Source organism: Stenella coeruleoalba (assembly GCF_951394435.1).
Source record: "Stenella coeruleoalba genome assembly, chromosome: 4".
Classification (NCBI taxonomy): Eukaryota; Metazoa; Chordata; class Mammalia; order Artiodactyla; family Delphinidae; genus Stenella; species Stenella coeruleoalba.
Genome location: NC_137149.1, coordinates 33,186,722 through 33,214,504, shown reverse-complemented (window position 1 = coordinate 33,214,504; position 27,783 = coordinate 33,186,722). Strand labels below are relative to the sequence as shown.

At 34.5% G+C, this 27,783-nt stretch overlaps 1 protein-coding gene across 7 annotated transcripts in view; it reads right to left on the bottom strand.

The window, feature by feature from the left end:
* Window positions 1-27,783, bottom strand: part of TBCK (TBC1 domain containing kinase) — a 244,075-nt gene that overhangs the window by 34,141 nt on the left and 182,151 nt on the right. For all 7 annotated transcript variants that reach the window (XR_013827926.1, XM_079919204.1, XM_079919201.1 and 4 more), the window contains one exon: window positions 4,505-4,680. Coding sequence is in view for 6 of the 7 variants with exons in the window: in XM_079919204.1 (XP_079775330.1) it covers window positions 4,505-4,680 (176 nt within the window). In the remaining variant the exon portion in view is untranslated. The remainder of the gene's footprint in view (window positions 1-4,504; window positions 4,681-27,783) is intronic.

The window sequence follows — 27,783 nt, the reverse complement described above, 5'->3', positions numbered from 1 at the left end:
AATTAATGACTCTAGAAATAAAATAATTTATTTTACAAGATAAATTCTATAAACATTTGGTTTAAAAATAGTACCCATCTGTATCCAAATACCCAATATCTAATATCTGTATCTAAAATCATAGATAAGCATCTAGATGATTTTGTGGGTTCAATATCACGAATTTATTATGTGCTTTTAAATAACACTTTAGTATGTCATACAAGTATGTCATAAACTTATCCTAGAATTTTCTTTTGTGCTTTATGGTTTGATGTTTTTAAAAAAACCACTAGATTAAATGTTAAAATGCTTGACGAAGTAAGATTGCAACAGAGTCTTTTGGGTAAGAGAAAAGTTATAATCCAAAATGCAAAACTTTTCCAAACATTTTTCAGGCTATTTTAACACTTTGGAAGATAAGACACAAAAGAAAAAAATGTCTTAAACCATACTTCCCCTATTCTTAGTTTAGTTCAAGCAAAAAATCCTGGAAGACATATAAAAGCACTCATCCAAGAACACTCTTGTCATAAAAATTCTAGTGCAAATAAGATTGGGTAAGCACAAATGCTTGTAGACAGGGTGGTCAAACCTGTAAATAGCTATCCTTAACTGTGAGACTGGCAAATAGCAGAGGAGAACGAGACTGGCCTAGTTACACATTAATATATTTACAATGAACATTTTCTTTTTAAGTAAGTTGGACAATGAAGACAATTTCGGTTATTTAAGGATCTTGTTTCCTTGGTGATTATTTACATTTCACTGCCTACATTAGAAATTCTCATGTGACACAAACATCACATGATGAAGTAGAACTTTTTAAGGCAATTTCTAAACACATGAGAGGCTGTCAGATTATACTGTAAAGGTAGGCAGCTGAATACTATTTTTAACTTTCTGAGTCTTTCATAATCATAATAAAATATTACGTGTTTGAAAAACGAGCACAGAATAGATTCTGTACATTTTGTGTTAATTGGACAGAATACGTAAAGTAAAACAGAAGTTGATTTCTGACATATAGTGACTCTGATTAATCCTGGGCAAAACATGGCAGGAAGAGCAAAATGATACAGAATACACTGAGATAAGCACTTTCTCCATGTTCTAAGGACGGAAGTTTTACTTCCTTGTACTGCAGTGGAAGACAAGTATGTATATGTTCTTAATAATAAGGTAGTATTAGAGACGAACATGCAACAATATATATTTTAGGATTACGACTGTTACTTCATTGCTTTCCTCATATTCTAGACAAAAATTTGGACTCTTTGCATTTGCCTTTTGCATTTAGAAAAGCCAGCGCTTGCCAGCATAAACACAGGCATGGGGTAAACAATACCCACACTTAAAGAGGTTCTATAGTGAGTGCACTACCCAACAGACAGACACTATACTGTAAACTTAAAAAGCTTCAGCTTCAAAATACCCAGTTTAGAGAGTATTAAGGCAATAGAAGCCCAAGTATTTATGTGGTAATTAGTCTCAATCATATATACATCTTGACAGTGTACTTATAACAATGTCCACCATAATTTTCAGATTGGTTTTGGCAAAAACCACAATAAAAAACAATGGCACACACACTAGCTTTTTACCTTTCAATGTTTATAAGACATTTTTGCTATTAGGATTTTTGATGATGTCTTTGAAGGAATTAAAAGATACAAGACATGATTAAAGAAGTCAGCAGTAATTACAATGAAATCTCTTCCATGGAATAATAGTAGCTATAAAAAAACCAAAAAAGCATCTAGTTATTATAAGAGCCACCAAGTCAGGTGTTTGTACCTTAAATTTTTTTTGTGATAAAAAGAGTTGGTTTATTAGAACAATGTTAACAGGTAAGGATGATATGCATTATCTTGTAGGTTTCTAAGATACGAAGACTTTCCTGTATTCATAAGTCAGTCTATATAAAAGTACGACAAGTAGATGCATCATACTTTAATCAAGCAGATAGAAAAATATATCAGTTGTAAGAACAACATAGGTACACCATATAGGTAAATTACATAGGTAAATGTTCATATTCCAGAAAAAATTCTTCACTTTACTAAAAGATTTTAAAATTCCTTTAAAATATTTAATGGCTCAAAATTCAACACAGAAATAATCTCATGTTTTTTAAATCCTAAGAGAGCACAGCTGGGCTTTCCTGGTGGCGCAGTGGTTGAGAGTCCGCCTGCCGATGCAGGGGACATGGGTTCGTGCCCCGGTCCGGGAGGATCCCACATGCCGCGGAGCGGCTGGGCCCGTGAGCCATGGTCGCTGAGCCTGCGCGTCCGGAGCCTGTGCTCCGCAATGGGAGAGGCCACAACAGTGAGAGGCCCGCATACCGTAAAAATTTACCAGACCACTTCTGAAGGTATGCGTACTTTTATGTTGTCTTGTCTGTTTGCTATGTTAGCTAATTATAATTAGTGTTAAAGAGCTCAAAGTAAATGTTATACCTTTAATATTAATATATCAAAAGCCAAAAGTTTCCTATTATATAACTAAATAGCATTAACTGTTATAAAAATTATATCTTTAGATATCATTTTTTCTTGCTAAATCTATTGTTGCTTTCCTTGAACAGCACCACCGTCCCCAAGTCAATCTAAAACCTCATTTTTGTCATCTCAATAGTGGCAATATTCAACTGTAGTGTACTAATAAATAGCATCCTCCTATCTCTAGTCCCATTTTCACTTGCCTATTTCAGACACTCACTACCTTGAGCTTAGACTATCGCAGTAGCTGTTTTCTCCAACTCTCACCTTTTCCCTTGGAAATCCATTTTATTCACGATGTTACATTAGAAATTTTGAAACACAGCTCTGATTATCACATCCATGCTGAGAAACCTTCCATGGCTGCCTATAAGACAAAGCCCAAATTTCTCAGTTCAGCCCTTATGAATAGAACTAAACTATTTACTTCAATCCCAGCCAAACTGAATTACATGCTGTTTCCAGTCCATGTTCTGCCTAGCTCCTGTCTTTTTCTCTGCCTAAATAGCTTTTCTCCATATTTTTGAGTGTTCAAGTATTACCCATGTTTTGAGAGTTTTCCCCATGAAATTTTCCCTTGCCACAGTATCTGTATATCTCTCATGACAGCAATTTGATTTTAAATAAAACATACTAATGTACCTGATTTCCACCAAGACTTTAAATAATTTATAGGAAGGATCTCTATTTATCTCATCTATGAAACTCTTACAATGCTTAATACAGTATCTAGAATACATCTAACATATTTGTTGAGTAAATAGATTTCAGAATTGAGCCAAACCTAGAGTAACTAGTGGCAGCTGCAAATACGCTAAATGCCTCCTGGCCTTCCTAGCTAGTGGCACCACTACTTATCAATACTTGTAAGTGCCATGATACAGAATTCTCTTTTGTCAAAATACAGTATGAGAAAAAAAGAAAGAAACAGCAACAGAAGTCATTTTCCTGGATTTTCTCCAGCACAGAGACCAACCCAAAGGGCCTGGTAAAACTAGGTTATTTCAGTGTGAAGCTAGAGACCTCAGTCTCTGTGACTGCAAATATGAAGGAATATTTATGCACATCAAATCTTTGGGCGATTCGATCCTTCTAGTCTTGCCTGCACCATTACCTCCATTCTCATCCTTCTTCCCACTGCATTAATCTCTCTAAAACACAAATCTGAGCATGCCACTTACCTGATTAAAATTCTCTAATATTCTCACAGCCTATGGAATAAAACCCAAACTTCTTAGCATGTTATGCAACATTCTCTATAAGCGGCCTTTGCCTACTTTAGTCTCACTTCCCACCAACTTACGAAGAAAATTAATTGTAAAAAACTTCTACATTTATATTTTATATATTGAGTTTTTAAGAAAGATTTTATTTTAAAAGGGAGTTACCTGGTTCAAAAAATATCTGAAAATCATTTACCTAGATTCTAGAGTATAGAGCACCAAGGCATGCTTTACAAAGATTTGAAAGATGATGAAAATATAAGGAGAAAGACTGAACTATTACTATTTTGTAACTTTTCATACTTTAATGCCAAGCAAAACCACCAGAAGTTATGGTACACTTAAAATGTCAGTGGAAAATACTTTAACATGTTCTCTATAAGCCAATATTTTGAAAATTATAATAAATAAAAGTTCAGTGTTGAGATCTGGCTCACTTTCCTCTCTAGGCTATGAGGTAGACAAAGTAAATACTTACGCTTCATCTTTGCTAAAGTTTTATCTATACCAGGAAGGATTCCCACAAGAACAGCAATATACAGCAGTGAAACACAAAAACCAAGAAAAGAGCCCACTATTCTGGTGTTGTCTGGGAAATATTTTAAGGTTTCTGGTATGTAATGTTATCTTATGAAACATTATGCAAGTCTGTTCTGGCAACCAGTTTGAGAGTTATTTAGCTATCTGAATTCAGAGGAATCCCAACTATGTTCATTGTTCCTACCACATGCCCTTTAAGTTAAAAGGAAGCAATGTGAATGAAGCAGTACCACCCTTTAAAACCTCAGGCGTAAAGGATACTCTTCACTATTCCGGATGTCAACTACCAGGAGCTTTGGTTTACTGGACTTTGCCTTCTTGGTGGGTGTTTTGAAGTGGCCTGTCACTGTAAGCTCACACAAGTCAATCAGGTCCTCTGCTGAAATCCGGGGTGATACTTCTGACTTTAGGTCATTTAATGGAATGGATTCTCTTGACTGAAAAAAAAAGCACAAACAACACAAACATTGAGAACATTATAGAGAGACAAACTATAGCCAGTACAGAATATCTTCAGGTTTTTTATATCAATTACTATAGCATATGAGAGAACAGGAAACTGTATCTCATTTTAGCAGTGTACTGTGTAACTGTATTCCCTACCACTGATGTTTACTTTTTTATTAGTCACACATATAGGAAAGCATTATTCTTTTGCTTCACTACAAGTTCCTGGCTCAAATGTGATAGAAAGAGATGAGGCAGAACTGACTGATTTAAGAAAGATTTGACCTTGGTGTTGGTTCTAATCAAATGCATCATATGTGAAGAGTTTTTTCAAAGGAAAGACCGATTGCCTTGTGAAATGGTAAGAACAGAAGGAGAGAGGAGTCACTGACAAATTCATAACTTTCTGAAATTTTTTGTGTGTATCAGCAAAGAACTTTAATATGCTGCAAGCATGTTCCTCTGCAAATTAACTTCAGTAGATTAGTAAGTTATATTTTGGACAAATTATACCACTTTCCTTTTTTAAAAAAATAATTATAAAAATACAGAATCTAGCTTTCCTTTTATTAGACAGTTTTATATGCAATTTTACTATTCATTATACAATATCCACTTAGGGGCATAAAAGTAAAACTTCCGGGCTTCCCTGGTGGCGCAGTGGTTGAGAGTCCGCCTGCCGATGCAGGGGACGCGGGTTCGTGCCCCGGTCCGGGAGGATCCCACATGCCGCGGAGCGGCTGGGCCCGTGAGCCATGGCCGCTGGGCCTGCTCATCCGGAGCCTGTGCTCCACGGCGGGAGAGGCCACAACAGTGAGAGGCCCGCGTACCGCAAAAAAAAAAAAAAAAAAAAAGTAAAACTTCCTCTATACAATTTACATCTTATTTAGTATCACTGACATCAGTATTTTCCTGGGTGACTAGGGTTTCAAATTCATGGAACTTTGTTTATTGACAATGGACAAGAATTTAGAATAACTATAGAACAGCTCTGAAAATGTCTGCCCAAGAAGCTGTACATATAATTATCATTTATCATTTCTGCCCAAGAACCTGTACATACAATTATATTAAACTTAGATATCCAAACATCAGAAACCAATTGGTATGAGAATGACTTTTTTAAAAAATTAATATTCTATTTTTAACCTAGAGTCAGAATTTATTTAGCAACGTTACTGATAAAAATTATCTTTCAGTAGAGTGGGCTTTCTGAAAGGGCTATCTGGATGTGTTACTGATAATGCTAACCAAGCAAGCAAAAATCCAGACCTGGTAACAAGACAGGTATTTTACTGTGTTCATTAAACTACTGGGAGAATGACTTTGTCATGGTACCTGGAGTCTGAAATGGTAGACTTTTTTTTGGTATATGGTATTAGAAAATGTTCTAATTTCATTTTTTTACATGTAGCTGTCCAGTTTTCCCAGCACCACTTATTGAAGAGACTTTTTGTCCATAGTACATTCTTGCCTCCTTTGTAGTAGATTTACTGACTATAGGTGTGCGGGTATATTTCTGGGCTCTCTATTCTGTTCCATTGATCTATGTGTCTGTTTTTGTGCAAGCACCAGTTTTGATTACTGTAGCTTTGCAGTATAATCTCAAGTTAGGGAGCATGATTCCTCCAGTTCTGTTTTTCTTTCTCAAGATTGTTTTGGCTATTTGGGGTCTTTTGTGTTTTCATACAAATTTTAAAATTTATTCTAGCTCTGTGGAAAATGTCATTGGTATTTTGATAGCGATTGCATTGAATCTGTATATTGCCTTGGGTAATATGATTGTTTAAACAATAGTAATTCTTCCAATCCAAGAACATGGTATATCTTTCCATCTGTTTGTGTCATCTTCAATTTCTTTCATCAGTGTCTTACAGTTTTCCAAGTACAGGTCTTTTACCTCCTTAGGTAGGTTTATTCCTAGGTATTTTATTCTTTTTGATTCGATGGTAAATGGGATTGTTTCCTTAATTTCTCTTTCTGATAGTTCATTGTTAGTATATAGAAATGCAATAGATTTTTATATATTAATTTTGTATCCTGCAACTTTACGTAATTCATCATGAGCTCTAGTAGTTTTCTGGTGGTGTCTTTAGGATTTTCTATGTATAGCATCATGTCATCTGCAAACAGTGACAGCTTTACTTCTTCCTTTCTAATTTTGATTCCTTTCATCTCTTTTTGTCTGATTCTGTGATTAGGACTTCCAATACTATGTTGAATAAAAGTGGTGAGAGTGGGCATCCTTGTCTCATTCCTGGTCTTAGAGGAAATGCTTTTAGCTTTTTACCATTGAGTATGATGTTAGTTGTGGGCTTGTTATATATGGCCTCTATTATGCTTAGGTATTTTCCCTCTATGCCTGCTTTCTGGAGAGTTTTTATCATAAATGGAAACTTTTTTATGCTTCAAAAGCTTTTTCTGCATCTACTGAGATAATCATATGGTTTTTATTCTTTAATTTGTTAATGTGGTATATCACACTGACTGATTTGCGGGTACTTAAAAATCCTTGCCTGCCTGGCATATTAACTATGAGAATACAGAGCCAGTATCTAGAACACTCTTCCCATATTTTCTGTCATGGGTCCTGGCACTAACTTCAATCTAGTTACCCAGGACAGAAATCTGAAAATCATCGTAGATTCTTCATTCTTCCTTATTACTCATTCCCATCAAACATATCCCCAAATTCCACCAGAATAACTCTTGAATCTGTTGCCTGATTCACTGCTCTATCTCAGGGCTTTCATCATCCCTTACATGGACTGTAGAAGCTGTTTGCCCCTCTTGTTGCCTCCTTTTTTCTCTGCTTCGCTCTTCATTTAAAGTTATCCCTTCTAATCCATATGCCAAATGCCATGAATTAATATAAAAATCTCATCATGTAAATTTTATAATTAAATACACCTCCATGGCTTCTAGACACTGATGGAGTGAAATCCAAATTCCTTGGTATAGAATATAAAGCCTTTTATAAATTGGTCTCTGTCTATAATAGGCAGGAGACCATAGGCTTTGGAGTCAGACTACCAGGACTCAAATCTTGGCTGCCCACTCATCAGTGTGTGACTTTGGACATGATATTTAACTGCTCTGCCCAATTTCTTCATCTATAAAGTGGGATAACAGCATTTATCTGAATCCTCCTAGGCTGCTGTAAGAATTAAATGTTAATCTATATAAAATATTTAGAATAGTGTCTGACACACTGTCAGAGTTCAATAAATGTTTGTTATCTTTTTTTTTTTGTGGTACGCGGGCCTCTCACTGTTGTGGCCTCTCCCGTTGCGGAGCACAGGCTCTGGACGCGCAGGCTCAGTGGCCATGGCTCACGGGCCCAGCCGCTCCGCGGCATGTGGGATCCTCCTGGACCAGGGCACGAACCAGCGTCCCCTGCATCAGCAGGCGGACTCTCAACCACTGCGCCACCAGGGAAGCCCAATGTTTGTTATCTTTCACCTTTTTTTCTCATCCCTTACCACCTTGTACCATGTACTTTGGCATTAGCAGACTATTTGCCTTTTTATACCACTGTGTCACCTTTGCCCACGTTGTTCCCTCTGCTTAGAATGCCGCACTTTGTCCATCTAATAAATCCCTGCTCACCTTACAAGTATCAGCTCAAATACTATTTTCTCTGTAAAGAAAGTCTTTTTGACTCCTGGCAGTCTTACTTAGTTTTTCTTCTGTGTCTGCATAGGTATCAGGTATACATCTTTATTATAATAGGATTATTTACTTCCCACTAGACTGAGAGCTCCTCAAGGATAAGGAAAATGACTTTTATGCCTATGTCTTCCCCAGGTCTCAGCAAATTATCTGACACATAAAAGATATTAAAATATATTTGCTGAATATAAATGAATAAAATGGTTTTTCTAAGTCTTCTATTACTTTTCCTGAGTAACTTTGTGCTATGTATATGTTTCCCAAACAACATGTATATACCTCCATCATAGTAATTACTATACTTGTAATACATTATCTGTTTCTCCTCTTGACTTACAACATCCTTGAATGCAGGTTCTATGTCTTTTCATATTTGTATCTCCAAAAGATAGCACAAGGTCTGGAACCAAAAAAACTTAATAGATATTTAATGAATGAATGAGTGAATAAAAATATGATTAAATAACATTACAGAGTCTATTGTTATGTCTGGATTATTAGACAGACTGTTCAGGGATGGCAAATCATAAGATTCTCTCTAGCCTCTGGGCACTGTAATGGTTAATCAAGAACACTGAAATCTATATCTGCCTCAATAATTTCTCACAGCCATCTCTCCTTTCCTCAACTGAAAAATTGAAGATGACAGTTGCTACCATATAAGCTTACAAAATGTACTCTAATTAACTGAAAGAAGTTAGGTGTACATAAAGAAGGCAAAAAAATAAACACACACAAAAAACTATCCCTAGGAAAGTAGGCAAAATAATTTAGTGATAATAAAAATATGAATGAAGGAAAAAATAGATAAAAAAAATAGAGTTGAAACTTTGGGGAATATCAATAAAATTGGAAAACCTGTATGTGAAATGTGTGCCTGATAAGAAATGAGAAAAATATAAACAAACATATTTTTATATTTTTCCTTTCTCTATATATTTTCTTTATATATCGCCCTTCCTTCCTTCCTTCCTTTCTAATTATCTATAAATGAGAAAGAATATAAGCATGTAAAAATATTTGAAAAAATAAAAAAAATTGATTCCAAATATTCCCAAAAGAATATAAAATCTGAATAGACCTAAATATCCATAGGCCTAAGTAGAGCTGAAGAGAACTGATGAATGATATGTGTGTGTGTGTATTCAAAAGTCACAGAAAAATTGAATAGACTATGTAAATTTTAAAGGTAAAATTTTAAAGTTTTTAAATGATTACTTTAAAGAAAGGTGCCAAACACATTTTTTTCCTGAAGCAATTCTATCTTGTAACTGTTCCAAGGCAAAGAAAACATTGAAAGGTTATTTTATGAAGTGACCATAACCTAATTCTTAAATCTAACAAAGATAGCATTAAACACCACCCCCAATATTCCTTAAGAATATAGATTCTTAAAAAATCTCAAAACTAGAAAACTGAATGCGGTAGCAATTTAAAAGAATGGCATACTATGACAAAGTAGGGCATATTCCAGGAATGAAGGACGGTTCAATATTAGGACAATTTTAAAAATAATTCATCACCTTTAGTCAAAGGATATGAAGTATGTAATCATCACTGTAGGTGACACAAAGCCATATGTGATAAAACTTCACATTTATTCCCAATTTTAGAAAAACTCATGGTAAACACATATCAGAAGGCAAGTTAATTAGAACAATGAAAGATTTCATTAAGGCAGATGTTCTTTATCTCAAATATTTGACATTCTAATTAATGATGAGCCACAGAGGCAGACTTATTAAAATAAAAATGGAGAAATAATATTGTAGCTATCAGCATTATTATTTTTATTGTTATGAAAGTTGCTGTGGAGATAATAAGAAAATTAAATACTGAGTGTAAATATTGGAAAAATATATATTTCTTAGACAATAGTCTTCTTAGAAAATCTAGAATAATCAGAGGAAAATCCAATAAAACTGGTAAGAATTTGGTACAGTTTAGTTACAACATACATACAACAAAATCATTAGCTTTTCTCTACAGCAGCAGCAGCCAGTAAGAAAACACAAGGAGCAAAAGCTTTCAATCACAATATCAAAATATTCCTCCAAAACAAAATACTTAGAAATAAGAGAATTTGAAGAAAATGAAAGAGTTTTGTGATGGGCATTTGAAAAACCTGAGAGACATAAAATGCTATCTGGAAAGAAAGATTCAGTATTACAAGATCTTTATTTTTCCTCAGAACAATGTATTAATATATTACAATTTAATCAAAACTCTAAAAGGATCTTTCTTTTTGATTTTGAAACATAAGTTCTAAAGTTCATTTGACTAAATAGGTGAGAATGTCAAGAAAATGTTGAAAAATAATAAAATACATTGTAATATGTTAAAACTGTATAAAATAATACCACATGATATTGCACCAGAATAGACTAGAAGACAAACAGGACATAATGGGATGCACAGAAACAGACTCCAATACATATAAATATTTGGTAAAAGAATAGGATTCCATATCAAATCACTGGGGGAAAGGGTATATTATTTAGGATATAGTGTTGGCATCATTTACTACCTAGAGTAAAATAAAATCATGTTTCTATCTTATACTACAAAGCAAAATGATTTATAAGTGGAACAAAAAATTATGTGTAAAAACTGGAATCACAAAAGAATAAGTATTGATGACTAAAATTATTTTTAAGCATACGGAAAAAGCTGAACTCTTAAAGAAGAGAAATATACATGAAAAAAATTTAAGATGCCCTTATTATATAAAGAACTCTTTTAATCAATAAGACAAACCAATAAGAAAAAAAATCTGCTTAGTTAAAATGAAGTGAGGGGAGATGTATACATATACTTGGCAAAATAAACACAAATAGGTAAAGAAAACTTTTTTACCTCAATCATAGAAATATTAGAAAAACGTATATACAATCATAGAAATAGAAAAAGTAGGTAAGTGTTCTGGGATATCTTTTCTTTGTCCCTCCAGATTCACTCTCCATTGGCTCCTGCCTCGTTCTCTGCTGGGCGGAAGATTCTATTTGCAACTACAAGAGGGACCCTCGGTCCTCTGGCTTTTAAGGTGGTACAGACAATAGGGAGAGTAAGGTCAGGATATATATTCCCCTGGTTCCCTACTCGAAAAGTCACCTTGGCCTGGCTATGTTTGTTGACCAAAGGTCACTGTTCCTCTCAAGATGGCTTTCTCTACCTGCTTCTCCTTTTTCATGTTCTGATAACCTCTTTCTCCCTGATCCCTTTTGGCCTTTAGGTGGTAACAGGGCTGTCGCTAGTGTTCATAATTTACTGCATTATCTCTTATATTTTCACCAACATTCCACGATTATCTTTGTAACTATTATACCTTTGTAATTATTATCTCTTTAATTATTATAACCATTCTTGAATTATCCTAATTTGAGTTTACAATCTTTTGCTGTTGGTTAAACTCTGACAGTAAGTGTGTAGGGAAGAACTATAAAATATGCATTTTAAGGCACATGAAAAGATGCTCAACATTGTTAATTATTTGAGAAATGCAAATCAAAACTACGATAAGGCACTACCTCACATTGGTCAGAATGGCCATCATTAAAAAGTCTACAAATAACAAACGTTGGAGAGGGTGTGGAGAAAAGGGAACCCTTCTACACTGTTGGTGGGAATGTAAGTTGGTACAGCCACTGTGGAAAATGGTATGGAGGTTCCTCAAAAAACTAAAAACAGAGCTACCATATGATCCAGCAATCCCACTCCTGGGCATATACCTGGACAAAACTATAATTCAAAAAGATACATACACCCCTATGTTCATAGCAGCACTATTCACAATAGCCAAGACATGGAAAGAACCTAAATGTCCATCAACAGATGAATGGATAAAGAAGATGTGGTATATATATACAATGGAATACTTCTCAGCCATAAAAAAGAACAAAATAATGCCATTTGCAGCAACATACAAACAACTAGAGGTTCTCATACTAAGTGAAGTCAGAAGGAGAAAGACAAAGACCATATGATATCACTTATATGTGGAAACTAAACTATGACACAAATGAACCTATCGATGAAACAGAAACAGAATCACAGACATGGAGAACAGACTGGTGGTTGCCAAGGGGGAGGGGTTTGGGAGACGGATGGATTGGGAGGTTGGAGTTAGTAGATGTAAGCTTTTATATATAGAATGGATAAACAACAAGGTCCTACTGTATAGCACAGAGAACTATATTCAATATCCTACGATAAACCATAATGGAAAAGAATATTAAAAAAAGAATGTATATATATGTATAACTGAATCACTTTGCTGTACATAGTAATTAACACAACATTGTAAATCAACTATGCTTCAGTAAAAATCAATAAGTAAAATAAAATAGACATGTTTTAGATGTGTGAATCAACATAAACTTTCTGGAGAAAAAATTAGTAATATGCATTAAAAACTTTCAAATATGCATGCAATAGAAATTTCTTTTAGGAAATTTGTTCCATGGACATAATCATAGATTGTACAAAGTAGTATGGAAAAATATTTATCAAACATAGTTTTTCTTAAATTATGAAAAACTGGAAATAATGTCAATGCATGATAAAAGGTGATAGGATAAGTAACAATGAATTCATATAAAGAAATATCATTCACCCATTAAAATCATATTTTAGAAAAATACTACTTAGTAGAGGAAATATTCAGGATATATTATCAAGGGGAAGAAGACCCTATAAAACAATAAATTCACCAAGATACCAGCTTGGTGATGTATATCATAGTGACTATGTGAGTGTGTGTGTAAACACATGCATGTGTGTATACATGTATTTTCATATATATAAGAATAATGCATAGAAATGGTAAAAGTGGTAACCTTTGAGTCAGTGGAATTAATGTGGTTTTTTTCTTAGTGATTTTCTGTTTTTAAATTTTAATAATTAAGCATGAGCTGTTTTTAAAAATTTAAACATTTATAAAAATATGATTGCTTTCAACCAGCACTATTATATACTTCTCTTAAATACTTCATAACTATGAATCTAATCTGTCTGAAGACAATTCTTTTCAAATATATACAGCAATATAAAAAGGCTTCACAAATAAGAACTCATGGCTATATTCACCATTGCAGGTAATCAGATCTGGCACTAGAAAACATATAGAGATGTTAAAGAAAAACAATAAAATCACTATTATTCTTAAATTTTGATAAGTTTTAAAATGATTAAAAAAAAAGGATCAGCAAGTAGGGCAGGCTTTCATGCATTCAAGTTCAGAAAAGAGACACACAAAAGCTATTATAGACAATTGAATAAAAAATGTTTGAAGCTCACTGGAATGTTTCATTGGTAAGGACTACTCTGTTTTTTGCATGAAGAAATATTTGAATAAACTGATGTTTATCTATCTCTTCATCAGATGTATGAAGAATTTAGAGAAAAGGACCTGTTGGCTATGTGGAAGAATATTTAATATACTTTTCCAAACTTCTACCAACACAAATGTAAATTACATTATCATCACTAAATAATTATAAAGTTTTCCTTGTTTAATGTTAGATAGTAGAAATTACTTAGTAGATTACTGCCTTAAATGGCTGATATTTTTCTTAGCAAGAATTGTGTTTCCTTTAAGAGTAATATATTTTGATACTGCACTCAGAAACAGCTCTATATGTTATCATACTCATAATGTATATTAGAAGGTTAAAAACAAAACAACAAACACCCTTCATTATGGAAGGAAGCAACTGTCATATATTATGCTATTTTGTGTGTATGTGTTTGTGAGTGTGTGTGTGTGTGTGTGTGTGTGTGTGTGTGTTTAGGGGGAGGGTGAGAAAGAGGGATAAAATCTTAATATAAATAATTACTCTCTCTAAAGCCACTTGGAAATTAAGGATTCCAAAAGATATTTATAGTACCTGGGTATAAATGAGGCCAGGAGTGCTGCTTTCAGAAGATACATGGTAGATTTGATCGTTTCTTAAAGCTTTTGAGGGATTTTCTCAGGGACAGGATGACCTCATAATGTCTACAGTACTGGTTCTTTGAGTCATTTTAAAATCTCTTCACTTTGGAAGCAAAGTAACGTTTATTAAATATCTACTTTATAATTCTAGAACCTAAAATAAGGCAGCAAAGGAAGTGACACACATTGCATACAGTTCATATATAGAGAGATCTACCTTAATTTTGGGCAAAAACACTTAGAAAGACTATTAAATTTCACCGAATAATTGGAATTGGAACACCACCCGTAATACTAAAGATAATCTTCTAAAAGAAAGGTGGAAATATAAATCAGAAAGCATGAAAAGCAAAAGTAGGCACGTTTATAAGGCAGGAAGCATCACAGGACTAATCATGTATTAATGTATGTTTCAACACGATGAAAATAAACACTCTTTAGGACAACTTATAAAAGCAAAACTCTACTCAAAGATCTTTTCAAGTGACATATCATGTTTCTAGGAGAGAGACTGGATCAATATAAACATGCTGATGACAACAAAGAACCAGGTATATCAATAGCTTAAATTTCTTAGATTTCTTTTGTATCTCTCATAGCAAGAGATGAGAGGGTCTTGCCCAGAGAAGGTGCTGAAATGTTTGATAAATAAATGCATGCATGTGTAACAGGATGTTGAATGATGTTGTCCCTAGGTTGAAACAAAGAGGTTCTAATGTGCTACCAAATAATAGAAACTGCCAACAAAAGCCACCAATGTCTTCCCCAGGGCTGAGAAGGGACAGAAATTACTCTACTACTTCCAACTAACATCCCAGCATCCCCTTTGTTCAAGATAAAATGCCCTTCTGTTCTCATCCTGCAGGGTAGAGGAGTGGGTGTTTCTGGACACTCAAATCACTCCCCCCTCCCTCACAAGGCAAGTGATGGGGAGTGCCCAAGACAATCATTTGTAGAGATTCGGGCATACCTGAAAGAAGCGGTGGCTGACATTCTATTTTGTAGTAGAGTGCCTGTTTACACAGAAGACTTAATAATCTGTCCTATACCTATCTGAGCAGGCAAGAAGTAAGGAGACTTAATAATCTGTCCTATACCTCTCGCAGTGCTGAGAGAGAGGGTGGTAAGATGCTTATCTTCTCTGACCCTACATTTCTAAGCTGTATTGCGAGAATGATGACACTTACCTCACAAATTTACTGTGAGGATCAATTGATATAATACGTGTAAAAATGTTTGGTAGACTGTAGATCTTTATATAAAATAAGTTGTTATTAAAAATCACATCCCAAATGAAGCAGCTTGAATTTCATGGTAAAGTAGTCTTATTATAGTCTAAATTTTTAATAAATCACCAATCAGCAAATATTTAATCTAGTAGCTTTGTGCTGGCCATCTTGAGAGAGACAAAATATCATTTCCACCTCAAAGAGTCCCTAACCTGGTTGGAAAAAAAAAGACTAACATAAAAGCAATAATATATATATGTGTGTGTGTGTATGTGGGCCTTGAGTTTTCAAAGTATTAAGGTAATAAATGATATCAAATACAAAAAAGTGCAATAATAAAACTATACAATAATAACACAGAACACTTATATGGTGCTAACTATGTGCTGGTCACTATGCCAAGCACTTGACATATATGAGCTTATTTCAGTGTTGCAACAATTCTATGAGGTAGGTTTTATTATTTTGATCATTTTATAGAGGAGGAAATTAGGGCAGAGAAAGGTTAAATAACTTAACAAAGGCCATATAATCAGTAAGTAACAGAGCCAGGATTCAAATTTAGTCTGGCTCTGGAGTCTGAGCTCTTAACCACATCATTACACTGCTTCTCTTATAAGATTCCATGTATGGAATCATAGCTACATACTATAAGAATACAGGGAAAGGAATAAACACAATATGGGGAGAAGTAGTTAGCAAAATATAGGTGGAGGAACTAGTATTTCAGTCAGGAAATATCAGTAAGGTTTAGAAAAATAGAAAGGAAGGGGACTTCCCTGGTGGCGCAGTGGTTAAGAATCCACCTGCCAATGCAGGGGACACGGGTTCTATCCCTGGTCTGGAAGATCTCACATGCCGTGGAGCAACTAAGCCCATGTGCCACAACTACTGAGCCTGTGCTCTAGAGCCCGTGAGCCACAACTACTGAGCCCACGTGCTGCAACTACCGAAGCCTGCGTTCCTAGAGACCATGCTCTACAACAACAGAAGCCACTGCAATGAGAAGCCCACACACTGCAATGAAGAGTAGCCCCTGTTAGCTGCAACTAGAGAAAGCCCATGCGCAGCCGAAGACCCAAGACAGCCATAAATAAATAAATAAATAAATAAATAAATAAATAAATAAAAGAAAAGAGGAAGAAGAGTGTTGCACAGGTAGGTAATTGTAAGAGTTCTGAAGTGTGAATGAGCATGGAAATGGTCCATAAATAACTACTGAGCACCTACTAGGTACCATGCAATGTGCTTGGGATACATTAATGAACAAAACAAAGATACTTGTTCTTATAAAACTTAGAGTCAATGGGTATGAAAAAGACAATGAAGAGACTAGTCTTACTGAGCTGAGCATCATCCTGGGAATTAGAGGGAAACAGTACTGAATAAGTAGGTAGGGGACAGATCATGAGGGCTCTGAAAGACAGAGAAGCTCAAGGATATAAGATTTTTGGAGGAATGTGTCACATGTTAACAGCAGTATCTTAGGAAGATTAATTTGGCCATATCTTGAAGGATGAATTAGAGATGGGAAAAATGATAGGCAGAAAGACTTGTTAGAAAGTGAATTTTATGAAGATTTAGATTAAGTGATGACACTGGAAATCGAGAGCTTTGCTCTACTCATTACCTTCTTTTTTCCTTCAGTCATTCCCCTGGCCTACAAATACAGTTTTGTATTGGCCTACAGATTTTCCTAGGCCTACAAATACATCCAATTCTCTCCCATTCATAGTGAAAGATAAACATAAAGAATGAAAACTAAATAATAAAATTACTCTCCAAGGGGCAAGTACTTCCCTAGCTACTAGCCCTCTACTTTCTCATCTCCACTTTCTTTTCATTCACTCCGGAACTCACTGCAACTTGGTTTCTGTCATGATACAGAAGAAGGAGTGGTTCATCTGCCAGGAGAAAGTGTACAGTTTGGGAACACTTCTTTAAAAAGGTAACATTTGAGTTGAGATTAAAAGGATGAAGAGGGGCTTCCCTGGTGGCACAGTGGTTGACAGTCCGCCTGCCGATGCAAGGGACACAGGTTCATGCCCCGGTATGTTCCCACATGCTGCAGAGCTGCTGGGCCCATGAGCCATGGCTGCTGGGCCTGCGCGTCCCGAGCCTGTGCTCCGCAACGGGAGAGGCCATAACAGTGAGAGGCCCGCGTACCGCAAAAAAATAAAATAAAATAAAATAAAAGGATGAAGAGGAGTTTGCCAAGTAAAGAAGTGGGGCTTTGCATGCATATTTTGTGTGAAGCAACTCTATCAAACACACGGGGAAGGTGTTCTGATTCTACTTCTAGGGCTTCGGTTCTACCTCTAGTAGGTATGCTGAATAAAGCCTTTCTCATTTAAAATCCTTTCCACATTTGTTTCAATTCATCCTGGTATGAACAAGGCAGAAATTTCAGTCAGGTTGCTATTTTCATTTTGAAAGAATTTTTAAAAGTTTAGTTTACAAGTATGTAACCAGAGTGTCTCAGGTTTACAACCCCTGTTCCATACTGATACTGGTCTCTTCCAATAAATACACCATGAGCTCCTTGAAAGCAGGGACTAGGAGTTGTTTGTTTTTATACTTCTACTACCTAGCAGAGAGCCTGGAACTCAGTAGCTATTCAGTAAAATTGGGTGTATTGATAAAGGGGAAGAATATATGAGAGGCATTGTAAGAAAATATATGGAAGATAAAGGACAGGGATGAGTAAATGATGGCTTTTATGTTTTGAACATGGGTGATTAAGGGAGAAAAGAAGGTAGTAACAGTGACAGACAGTAGACAAGGTGAAGACAAGTTCTGATTTAGATGTATAAAATTGAGGGTGCCTAGGGTCTACCAAGTTGAAGTGTTGAAATGCAGTTGGGGACAAATAAACTGGTGTTTGGGAGAAGTCATGGCTAGAGGATCATATTTTTGGAATTATCCACATAAAAACTGCAGTGTAAGTCATGAGAAATAATCAACATTTTTTGAAGAAAAAAGGAAAAAATGTTAATTTTGTTAGGCACAGATATACACTGCTGAGAAAATCTTCAACTATGTAAACTATTAACAAGGCTTAGAATACATAAAGTTGAGATCTTTTAGAGCAATGTGAATTCTTGTTTTCCCCCATGTCTACAACAGGCCCTGCTTTCTTAGTGCTGGATATTTCTAGCTCACGTATGAGGAGGGACAGGCTTTTGCAGATGGCACAGGCAGACATTAACTACCATTCTCACAGGAATTTTAACCAAAAAAAACTATCGTCAAAAGCTTTATCAATCTGCAAAGCTATTTTTATCCCTATATTTAAAACAATAAATTGTTTAAATGGCATTATAGTATTTTCATTTCTCCTTGTTTTTAGGGAAAATAGGAAAGGTTACTATTTCTAAGATATAGAAATATAGCATCTGAAATGGAGTCTGAAATAAAACTGTCATGCTCTGGAAGTTGTGTAATACAGCTGTCATACTAGAGAGAATATTTTTCTCCCTCAAATAAAAGAGATACTGTACATGAATATGAAACACAAAGAGGAATGGAGATAGAATTTTTTCAGTGATTAGGGATTTTACGCTAAAATTTTCACAGACGTGCTCCTGAAAAATTGTGTGTAAGCTAAATTTCTGTAAAGAAAGTAATTTTCTTTGATATACAATATGGATATTTTGAGATATTTCATCTCTCTGGGCCTCAGTTTTCTCATGTATAAAGTGAAGGGGCAGGATCAGATATCTTACGTTTGTTTTAGCTTTAGAATTCTATGACATTTTTTTCTGATTGATTTTCAACTGTTAATAGGTCACAAAACTCTTGCTTACCTCTTAGGACAAAAGTTAGAAACCCACACATAATATTTAATGACACCACAGGAGTTTCTACTTAAAGAGATTCAGGAATGATTCTAATTGTGAGGCTTAGTAAAGTATTATTCATAAAGCATGACATGCTTATATAAACTTGGATCAATAAGAACTTATGCCTTTCAAAGACAAGTAGCTGGGAAACATTTCATAGTTTAAAGTGGTTTGAAGTGAGGGTGGAAGAAATGGAGGCGGTAAGTGAAGAATTCTCATAGTGATTTAAGGATCAAAAACAGGGTCAACATGGCAACGTGTTGGGGGGAGTGGTGGTGCTGGTGCTACTCTATACGATTTTCTAAAAGATTCTGGAAATAATTTTCCATATAAAACCAGAACCTGACAGATTTCCTGGGTTGAGGTAAACAAGATGGAAATGTTAAACATGAGAGTGGCTCCATTCAGCTGAGCTCCCAAAAGGTAGAACTTGCGATACCTTCCTTCTGGAATGCGACAGAGCTGCTATTTCACATAGAACTTTACGGTTAGCTTTCAACAGCAGTAGAAATGCAGGAAGTAGAACCAGCTGGTGACTACGAGGTATTTTAGTCAAACTGATATTCTCATCTCAAATTCTACCTTTCCAAGGTACAGCCTTTAATTGAACTGGGTTACTGACTTCATCACCCTTCTCTCTCACTCTTATTCTTTTCCTTATACATAGAAGGACATTTTTGTTCATGTGTTCCTTGTCACTTGGGAAATTCCCCCATCACTCCCCTCACTATATAACCAAAGTCAAGTAAACAACCAAAATACTCTCTGGCTGGAAGCTTCAGTAAATCCTGACGGGAGAAAGTCTAGAGATCTACCTCTCTCGTCCTTATCGCTGTACAAAGGACAAGGCTGGTGGGATCTCTAATGTGCTTGTGGTATTAACTGTTATTACCATGACTAATATCTGGTGGAATGATCAGCTAATATCATGTATCAGCCAACCACTGTTATCTGATATATAATCGAGATACCTAAAGTAAAGGGAAATTCAAAATTTTAGTTGTGAAGAAAGAAGACTTTAAAATTGAAGGATACTTACTTGTCTCTAATCTCTAATCATTTACTGTAACAAACAACAAACCATTCCAGACAATTCTTATAAGAATTGTCTTATAAGAATATAGATACAGATGTTTCAATGTTAATAATGTACTCAGCTATACTTCAAACTTCTCTCACATAAATCAAGAGATTCTGATTTTAATGAGATCAGAAAGGTTATGTATATGTCGCAACCAGGCTAAAGCCAGAGATCATCAAGATGTACTTTAGGTTTATAACACACAATTTATAGAATATAAACTGATAAATCTAATGGATCATTTCCATGATGTTAAATTGGTTAGTACCCATTTCTTAAAAAAATTTTCTTATTGAAAATGAAAGTATTTCAAAGGCAAACTAATTTTTGAGTTCATTTCGGATCTGACTAGAGTTCTAGATTCCAAAATACAAATTGGGCATGAAAAAAATACAGAATTTTTAAAAGAAAATCTAATTATTTTGTTTACAAAAAGTCTGTTAAATGTAACAGCAATTACAACTAACAAATTATCAGCTATAATGCAATGGAAAAATTTCTGCAAAATTTATTCTAGATATATTCTATTTTAAAGTTGTTAAAAAATGTCTTCGTATCTTCCTTTTGGCTTAATATAACTTAATATGCAATAAAAAAGTAATCGAAGAAAAGGAAAAATATTTGATAAAGGAGTTACAGGCAATATTTCTTGTGGTATAGTAAACCTTTAAAATATTATAGTAACTATAAAATGTACAGATATATTTCAACAATTATATACTGTAATAAAATTTTAAAAATTTTCTTTGGCATTTCTGGCCACATTGACAGACATTTCAATGTATTAAAAAGTATTTTTTATAGAAAAAAATAAAATAGATATTCTGTTGTAAAACCGGATGATAAATTTATTGGTTAAAACACATGAAGCTACTTTAATTGAAATGATAATAATGCTATAAATGGTAAGAATACTATATATAATCAAGAATTAACCAACAAATGACTAATAGATTAAAAAGTCAGAAGCTGGTACTAGCTTCTCAGATAAATGATGGTGATAATGGTGACAACAGTGAAAACTTAGTGTTTACTATGTGCTGCAGTGTTCTGAATATATTAACTAATACGATAATCCTATGAAGTATATAATATTATTATCTCTATTTTATGGACAAGGAAACAGGTCACGTAGCTGGTGTGGCAGAGCTGGGGTTCAAAAATTCTAGTCCGTGTTCTTTGCCACTATATCAAACTGTTTGTAAAGCCAACAGTCTTTCTGTATATATAACCAGCTGGAAAATATAATGAAATAAAATATGGCACTAATAATGGCAACAGAAAGGTTAAAATAGTAATAATGCTAATAAGAAATACATGAGAAACCTTTAAAATGCCACAGAAGGACTAAAAGATATGGATAAACAGAAAAGCATACACTGCTTTTGGAAAAAATAAACTCTCCATATTGTATATCAATTTTTTCTACTTATTTATACATCTAATTTAATCACAATGTAAATACCAAAATGGTTTTTTTTTTCAGGGGAGGAAGGAAAAAGACAAGCCAATTCTACAATTCACATAGAAACATAGTGCCAAATGTATGACATATAATTATAATTTTAATAACCTCTTGGTACTGGAAAAGAAACTGAAACAGATGAATATAACTGAAAACAGGATTTGGAAATGGATATAAGTACACGTGGGAATCTAGTTTTCCATAAGAGAGTATATGAATCAGTGGAAACCATTTAGTTTGTTCAAGAAAACACTTTATTAATCTTAAACTAATTCAAATATCTATTTGATAAGCGTAAAAGTTTAAAATATATTAATTAAATCAAGCCTGTCAGGACTCTTATCTATTCTTTGCTAGTGTTTGTTTTATTTAATTTCTGTAGAATTTAATAATAATCTATAATTCAGATAGACATATTTTGAAATAATTCCAGTTTAGTTGCTCATTTTGGCTTTTGCGGGAAATGAAGAAAGAAATAACCTTTAGCAATGATTCTCTAGGAGATGTGAGAATGCTGCAGATAAAAGCTGCCTCTTCTTTTTTCATTATGTATCTTTATTTGTTAAATTCTGTGTTAGCACCTGTACAAATTGGGTTAACAAACTGAATTTTTAGTAGTAGATTTATTTCTCATATAACAAGGCTTGTTTATTTATTTTGCATATTTTATAGGATATCCTGGGAGAATGGCTGAAAAAAACAGGACATTGATAGCCTGGGATTGTGAAAATCATTAAATTCACTGAATCCTGTATATAACATGTGTGTCTGTTGTTGCTAGCCCTTCTGCAGAATTGTGCCAGAATCCATTTCTCTTTAAATGCCATGGAATGTCACTGATACCTGAAATGACATCCCTGAACTTTGAGGTTGCATAAGAAAGATCTCAGTGGAAGACCCCAGATATTCATTAGCAGGCTGGAATTGTGCTATCTGTGCCTATTACTCTTCATGATGAAAATATATTCTATAGACTTACCCATGAAAAACCACTGCTATTGGAGCTGTCTCAAATCAATACTGAACTAAATCAGCCTGCAAAGGAATAAAAACTGTCACCAGCATAACCTTCCTATCGACTGCAATGCAGATATGCTAATGTGTGTCAAAGCCTCGCCCTGATGTCTGTAGGGAAGTGTGCCCTGTCTCAGAACAGTCCAGCTGCTGGCTTGGGCCAATTCTAAGTAGGATTCTCTACCCTAAATCATGACAATTATTATTTTCACCAAAGATGACAAGAATTCTTATTTTCTTCTTTTTTGTTTTCCATCAAGAACTCCATCCCCAATACCCTCCTACCCCAAACTTCTAAACATCTCTTTTCCTTCCCAAGATCTAGCCCCTACCTCCGCCCCACAAAATTGTTCTCAATATATTACACTCTAGAAAGCTAGTGCTCATTCAGTCATTATTTGATTCTTGTCTGGCTCTGCATTTTTTCTGCCCTTGTTTCACTTGCTGTATTTAGAAGGCACTGCTCCATTCAGAACAGATGATGCACACTGAAGTATCTACATTCAGAAAAGTGGCGTTTACTAATTTGATGATTTAGCATAAGACCCAGGGATTTCTAACACTCAGAGGAAGACAGATCTTTAATATGCAACTGTGAATTTTGATTTCTCATACTTCACAAAAAAAGGATAGTAGTAAATGTTTAAAAATATAACAAGATATGTAATATGTAAATGTTTCAAGCTTCAGACTGCTGCAGTGAAACAATTACATTTTTTAAATGAGAAAAAACATGAAGGGTCAATGAGAAAAAGCAATAAACGCACACCATTAATATACATATTCCTGACCTGGAAATAAAGAATTACCCTTGAGTTATTTTGTTACATTTATTTATTTATACTCTTTCATTTAGCAAAGGATTTGAGATTTTGGTTCAGCCTACCCTTCCAAACAATTTTAATACATGTTTTTATCCCTTCCTGATACATTATTTCCATCTGCCAAAACAGTTTTCTGGTGCGTTGAATTAAAGTACACCCCCAACTTGGAACTGATAGACTGTAGGAAAGGAAGTTTATATGCTAACTCTGGACTTGAGGGGCTCTGTTTTAAACAACAGTTGAGAATGGAAAATGAACAGCATGGTTGTAATGGGGGCAAGGCTGGGGCACTGCTGATCATCTCTTTCATCTGAACTGAAGATACATTCCCAGTCACCTTTCCTCATGTACCCTCAGTTAGCAAGATACTTTGAAAAGATGCAGTCCATACTACTATGAAATAAGGACTGTAAAAACCTCTCTACAACTGTAAAGCCCTTAACAAATTCAATTATCAAGTGCTTGGCATTTAGTAGGTGCTCAAAACAAACGTTTGTTGAATGAATAAAACAGTCAAAATTCTCTTAAAATGATGAGGAAAAAAGGAAAAGTAAAATTAAATGTTTTTTTTTTAAATCATTGTCTTCTCTTGATTTTTCCCTAATCCCTACCAACATTTCGCTTCTTTACATTTATTCTCTTGAAGCAAAATTGTTCATATTTTTAAGTTATCAGCAAGGAGAACAGTGTGTCACTTTCAATTCCTGATGCTTTCCATGTTATATGACAATTATGTTTATATCATACCGACTCATATATTAATACCCTGTAATTATTACTTGAATCACTACATAAATTCTGAGTTGATTCAATAGGGTTACTTTTTACTGATTTCAAGAGCGAAAACATAAAGTATCAGTAGGAAACATAAGTTTTTTGAGTCCTAGATGAATTTCTCTACTTTATTTCTACATGAAAGGCCTTTGAAATTCCAGTGTTATTTGAAAATTATTATTTGAAATTCCAATTATTAATTATTTGAAATTCCAGTGAAATTCCGCCTTTGAAATTCCAGTGTATGTTAGTACCACTGATTAAAAACTGCTCTCACAAAGCGGAACAAGCAGGGGAGGGATAGCCAGGGAGAGAGAGATTTATAAGAGGGCTGGCTGTTGGCAGTAAAGACAAGAGAAGAGACTCAGAGTGAGCAGGCTGAGATTGCTGAGTAGTGAAACAGGTGGTGATTTTGGTTCATGAAAGGAAAGTTAACTGGTCAAAAAGGTCAGACATAAATAACTATAAAACAAGTAATTAGTATAAAAAATACAAACAAAAAACGCAGAAAATAAAATAACACTATAACCATAAATATGAAGGTCTTATTGTGGTTCCCGCCCCTCCCTCATGAAGAAACATTTCTGTTTAGCTTCAAAAATGAGTCGTGAGAAAACTATATGCACATATCACATTAAGAATCACCCAAGGACCTGAGTAAAAACATAGATCTCAGGCGCCAACCCTCAGAGATTGATTTAGTAGATATGGGATGTTTGTGGAGCCTTTAATATGCATTTTCAACAAGTATTATAGAATACTTTGAAGACCATTTTTTAGATACGTTGCCTCATAGGAAATAGAGTAAAACTCTGATTAACTGGAATTAACTTTTCGTTAATTCATTCAAAAATATTTATTGATTACTAGGTGTTATTTATTTATTGATAAGCCAGGCACAGTGATAGGTTTTGGGGATACAGTGGAGAACAAAAGATAAGTATAAAAGATATAAGTATATAATTATCAATATAACGTATGCTATGAAGGAAAAGTAGGTAAAGCTAGCATGCCTGATGAATAAAGAGTTGTGGTTTAATGCTTTATTCAACTGAGAATAAACCAGTAAAACCTAATTTGTGGTAATTACTTCAACTAAATACATATATATTGAGAGCACACTATTTCTCTGGCATTGAATTAGGCCCTGGGGGCCCTTAACGTACCCACAAACTATCAGAGAAGAATGTATGTTATTATTTTATTTATTAAGAGGCTGTGATGCATCAGGAATTATACTAAGCAACAAGAACACAAAAATCAGTAAGATGCAGTTCTTACTCTTCAGAAATTTACTTTAATAAAGGAAATGTAGGCAGCGATAGAGACCTTATTATGGAATTATGTAAAGGGTATTCCTAAAACTGGGAGAAATCTAAAGCACAGAAGAATAAGGAGGAAAGATACACTGATAGAAGAAGTTGATAAGGTAGGCAATGGAAAGATTTGTGCAGGGCCTTGTAGACCATGTTTAGAATTTTAAATTTTATTGTAAGGATAATGGGAAGAGTCTTGTCAAGATTTTTAGTTAAAAAAGATTATGCTGAGGGTGGGCCCAAATCCAATATGACTGGTGTCCTTACAAAAAGGGGAAATTTAGACATAGAGACAAACATGCACAGAGGGAAGATGATGTGAAGACATATAAAGGGAAGATGGCCATGTGACGGGAATGATGTATTTATAAGCCAAGGAACACTGGATTTTTGGCAAACACCAGAAATTAGAAGAGATAAAGGATTCTCTCCTTCAGCCAACAGAGAGAGCTTGGCCCTGCCAACACCTTGATTTTGGATTTTTAGCTTCTAAAAGTGTGAGACAATAGATTACTGTTGTTTTAAGTTAAAAAAAAATTAAAAAGATTATGCTAGCTGAAGTCTGAAGAAAGAGGAAGAAGAATGGATGCAGGAAATTGCAGGAAAGCAGATAAGAGATAATGGAAAACTTGACTAAAATGATGGTATCAGAAATAGAAGTGAATAGACTTGTGAACAGGTTTTTCTGATTAATTGAATTTGGAAGGAGAGGCAGGAATCAAAGATGAATCTGCATACTGACCTGAACAAGTCAGGGAAGGAAAATGGTGATTACTGATATAGGGAATGCTGGAGGAGAAGCAGCTTTAAGGGGAAAAAAAAAATAAATGCAGTCTTAGACATGCTGAATTAGAGGTTACCTGTGAAACATCCAAGTGGAGTGCAGAGCAGGCATCGGATGTTGGTCGCCTAGAGCTAACAAGAGAAGCTTGAGCAGGAGCTAATAACTGGAAGCCATGGTCACTGTTTGATGGAAGTATTCAAGACTGTCTAATATCCATCTTGTGAGGGAACAGAAGGAAGCTCACAAAGATCCCTGAGGAACGCTATATTTAATGACATGCAAGGGCAGGTGAAGACAGTGAAAGATACTGAGTGAAGGTAACAGAGAGGAAAGATGAAAACGAGGAGATTGGGGTGTACCAAAAATCCATGAAGGATTATGTTTGAAAAAAAAGAGAGATCAAGTGAGATCAGGGACTGAAAAGAGTAATTTGTGACTTTTGTCAGGGGAATGGAGAAAGTGGAATACAAAGTGAAGTGAGGTTACCAGAGGAAAGGGATAGAGGAGAGCAAAATGAGTAAAGGGGATCAACTGTATGGTGACAGATGGAAATTAAACTTTTGATGGTGAGCACACTGTAGTATATACAGAAGCTGAAATACAATGTTGTATACATGAAACTTACATGATGTTATAAACCAATGTTATTTAAAAAAAATGTCTTGGAAGGAATCACATGCACAAAAAATTTAAACCTGTGTTAAAAATTTTTAAAAAATGTATTTAAAAGCAAGCAACAAGCTGGAAAAGTATGTACCAAAGGTATCAAAATGTTAGTATTCTAACACTACACTACAAATCAATAAAAATGCCTTCCAGTAGAAAAATGGACAAAGAATTATCTGAAGACAATTCAGAGAAAAAGTATAATTGGTTAATAAACATAAGAAAAAATTTAAACTTGTTAGTAATAAAAGAAATGCATATGTAAATGAGATTTTAAAAACTTATCAAGTCAGCAAAAGAAGCTTAATTATAATGTCCAGTGTTGTGGAGGATATAGGGAACTATGCATTTTCATTTACTGTTGTTGGAGGTTTAACTGGTTTAAAATTCTTTTTCTGGAAAACCACCAGCAATACATTAAATACCTTAAAAAAAAAAAAAGAGGTCACATAACTGCTTTTCCTTCCACCTTACTGTAAAAACATTTCAACTAA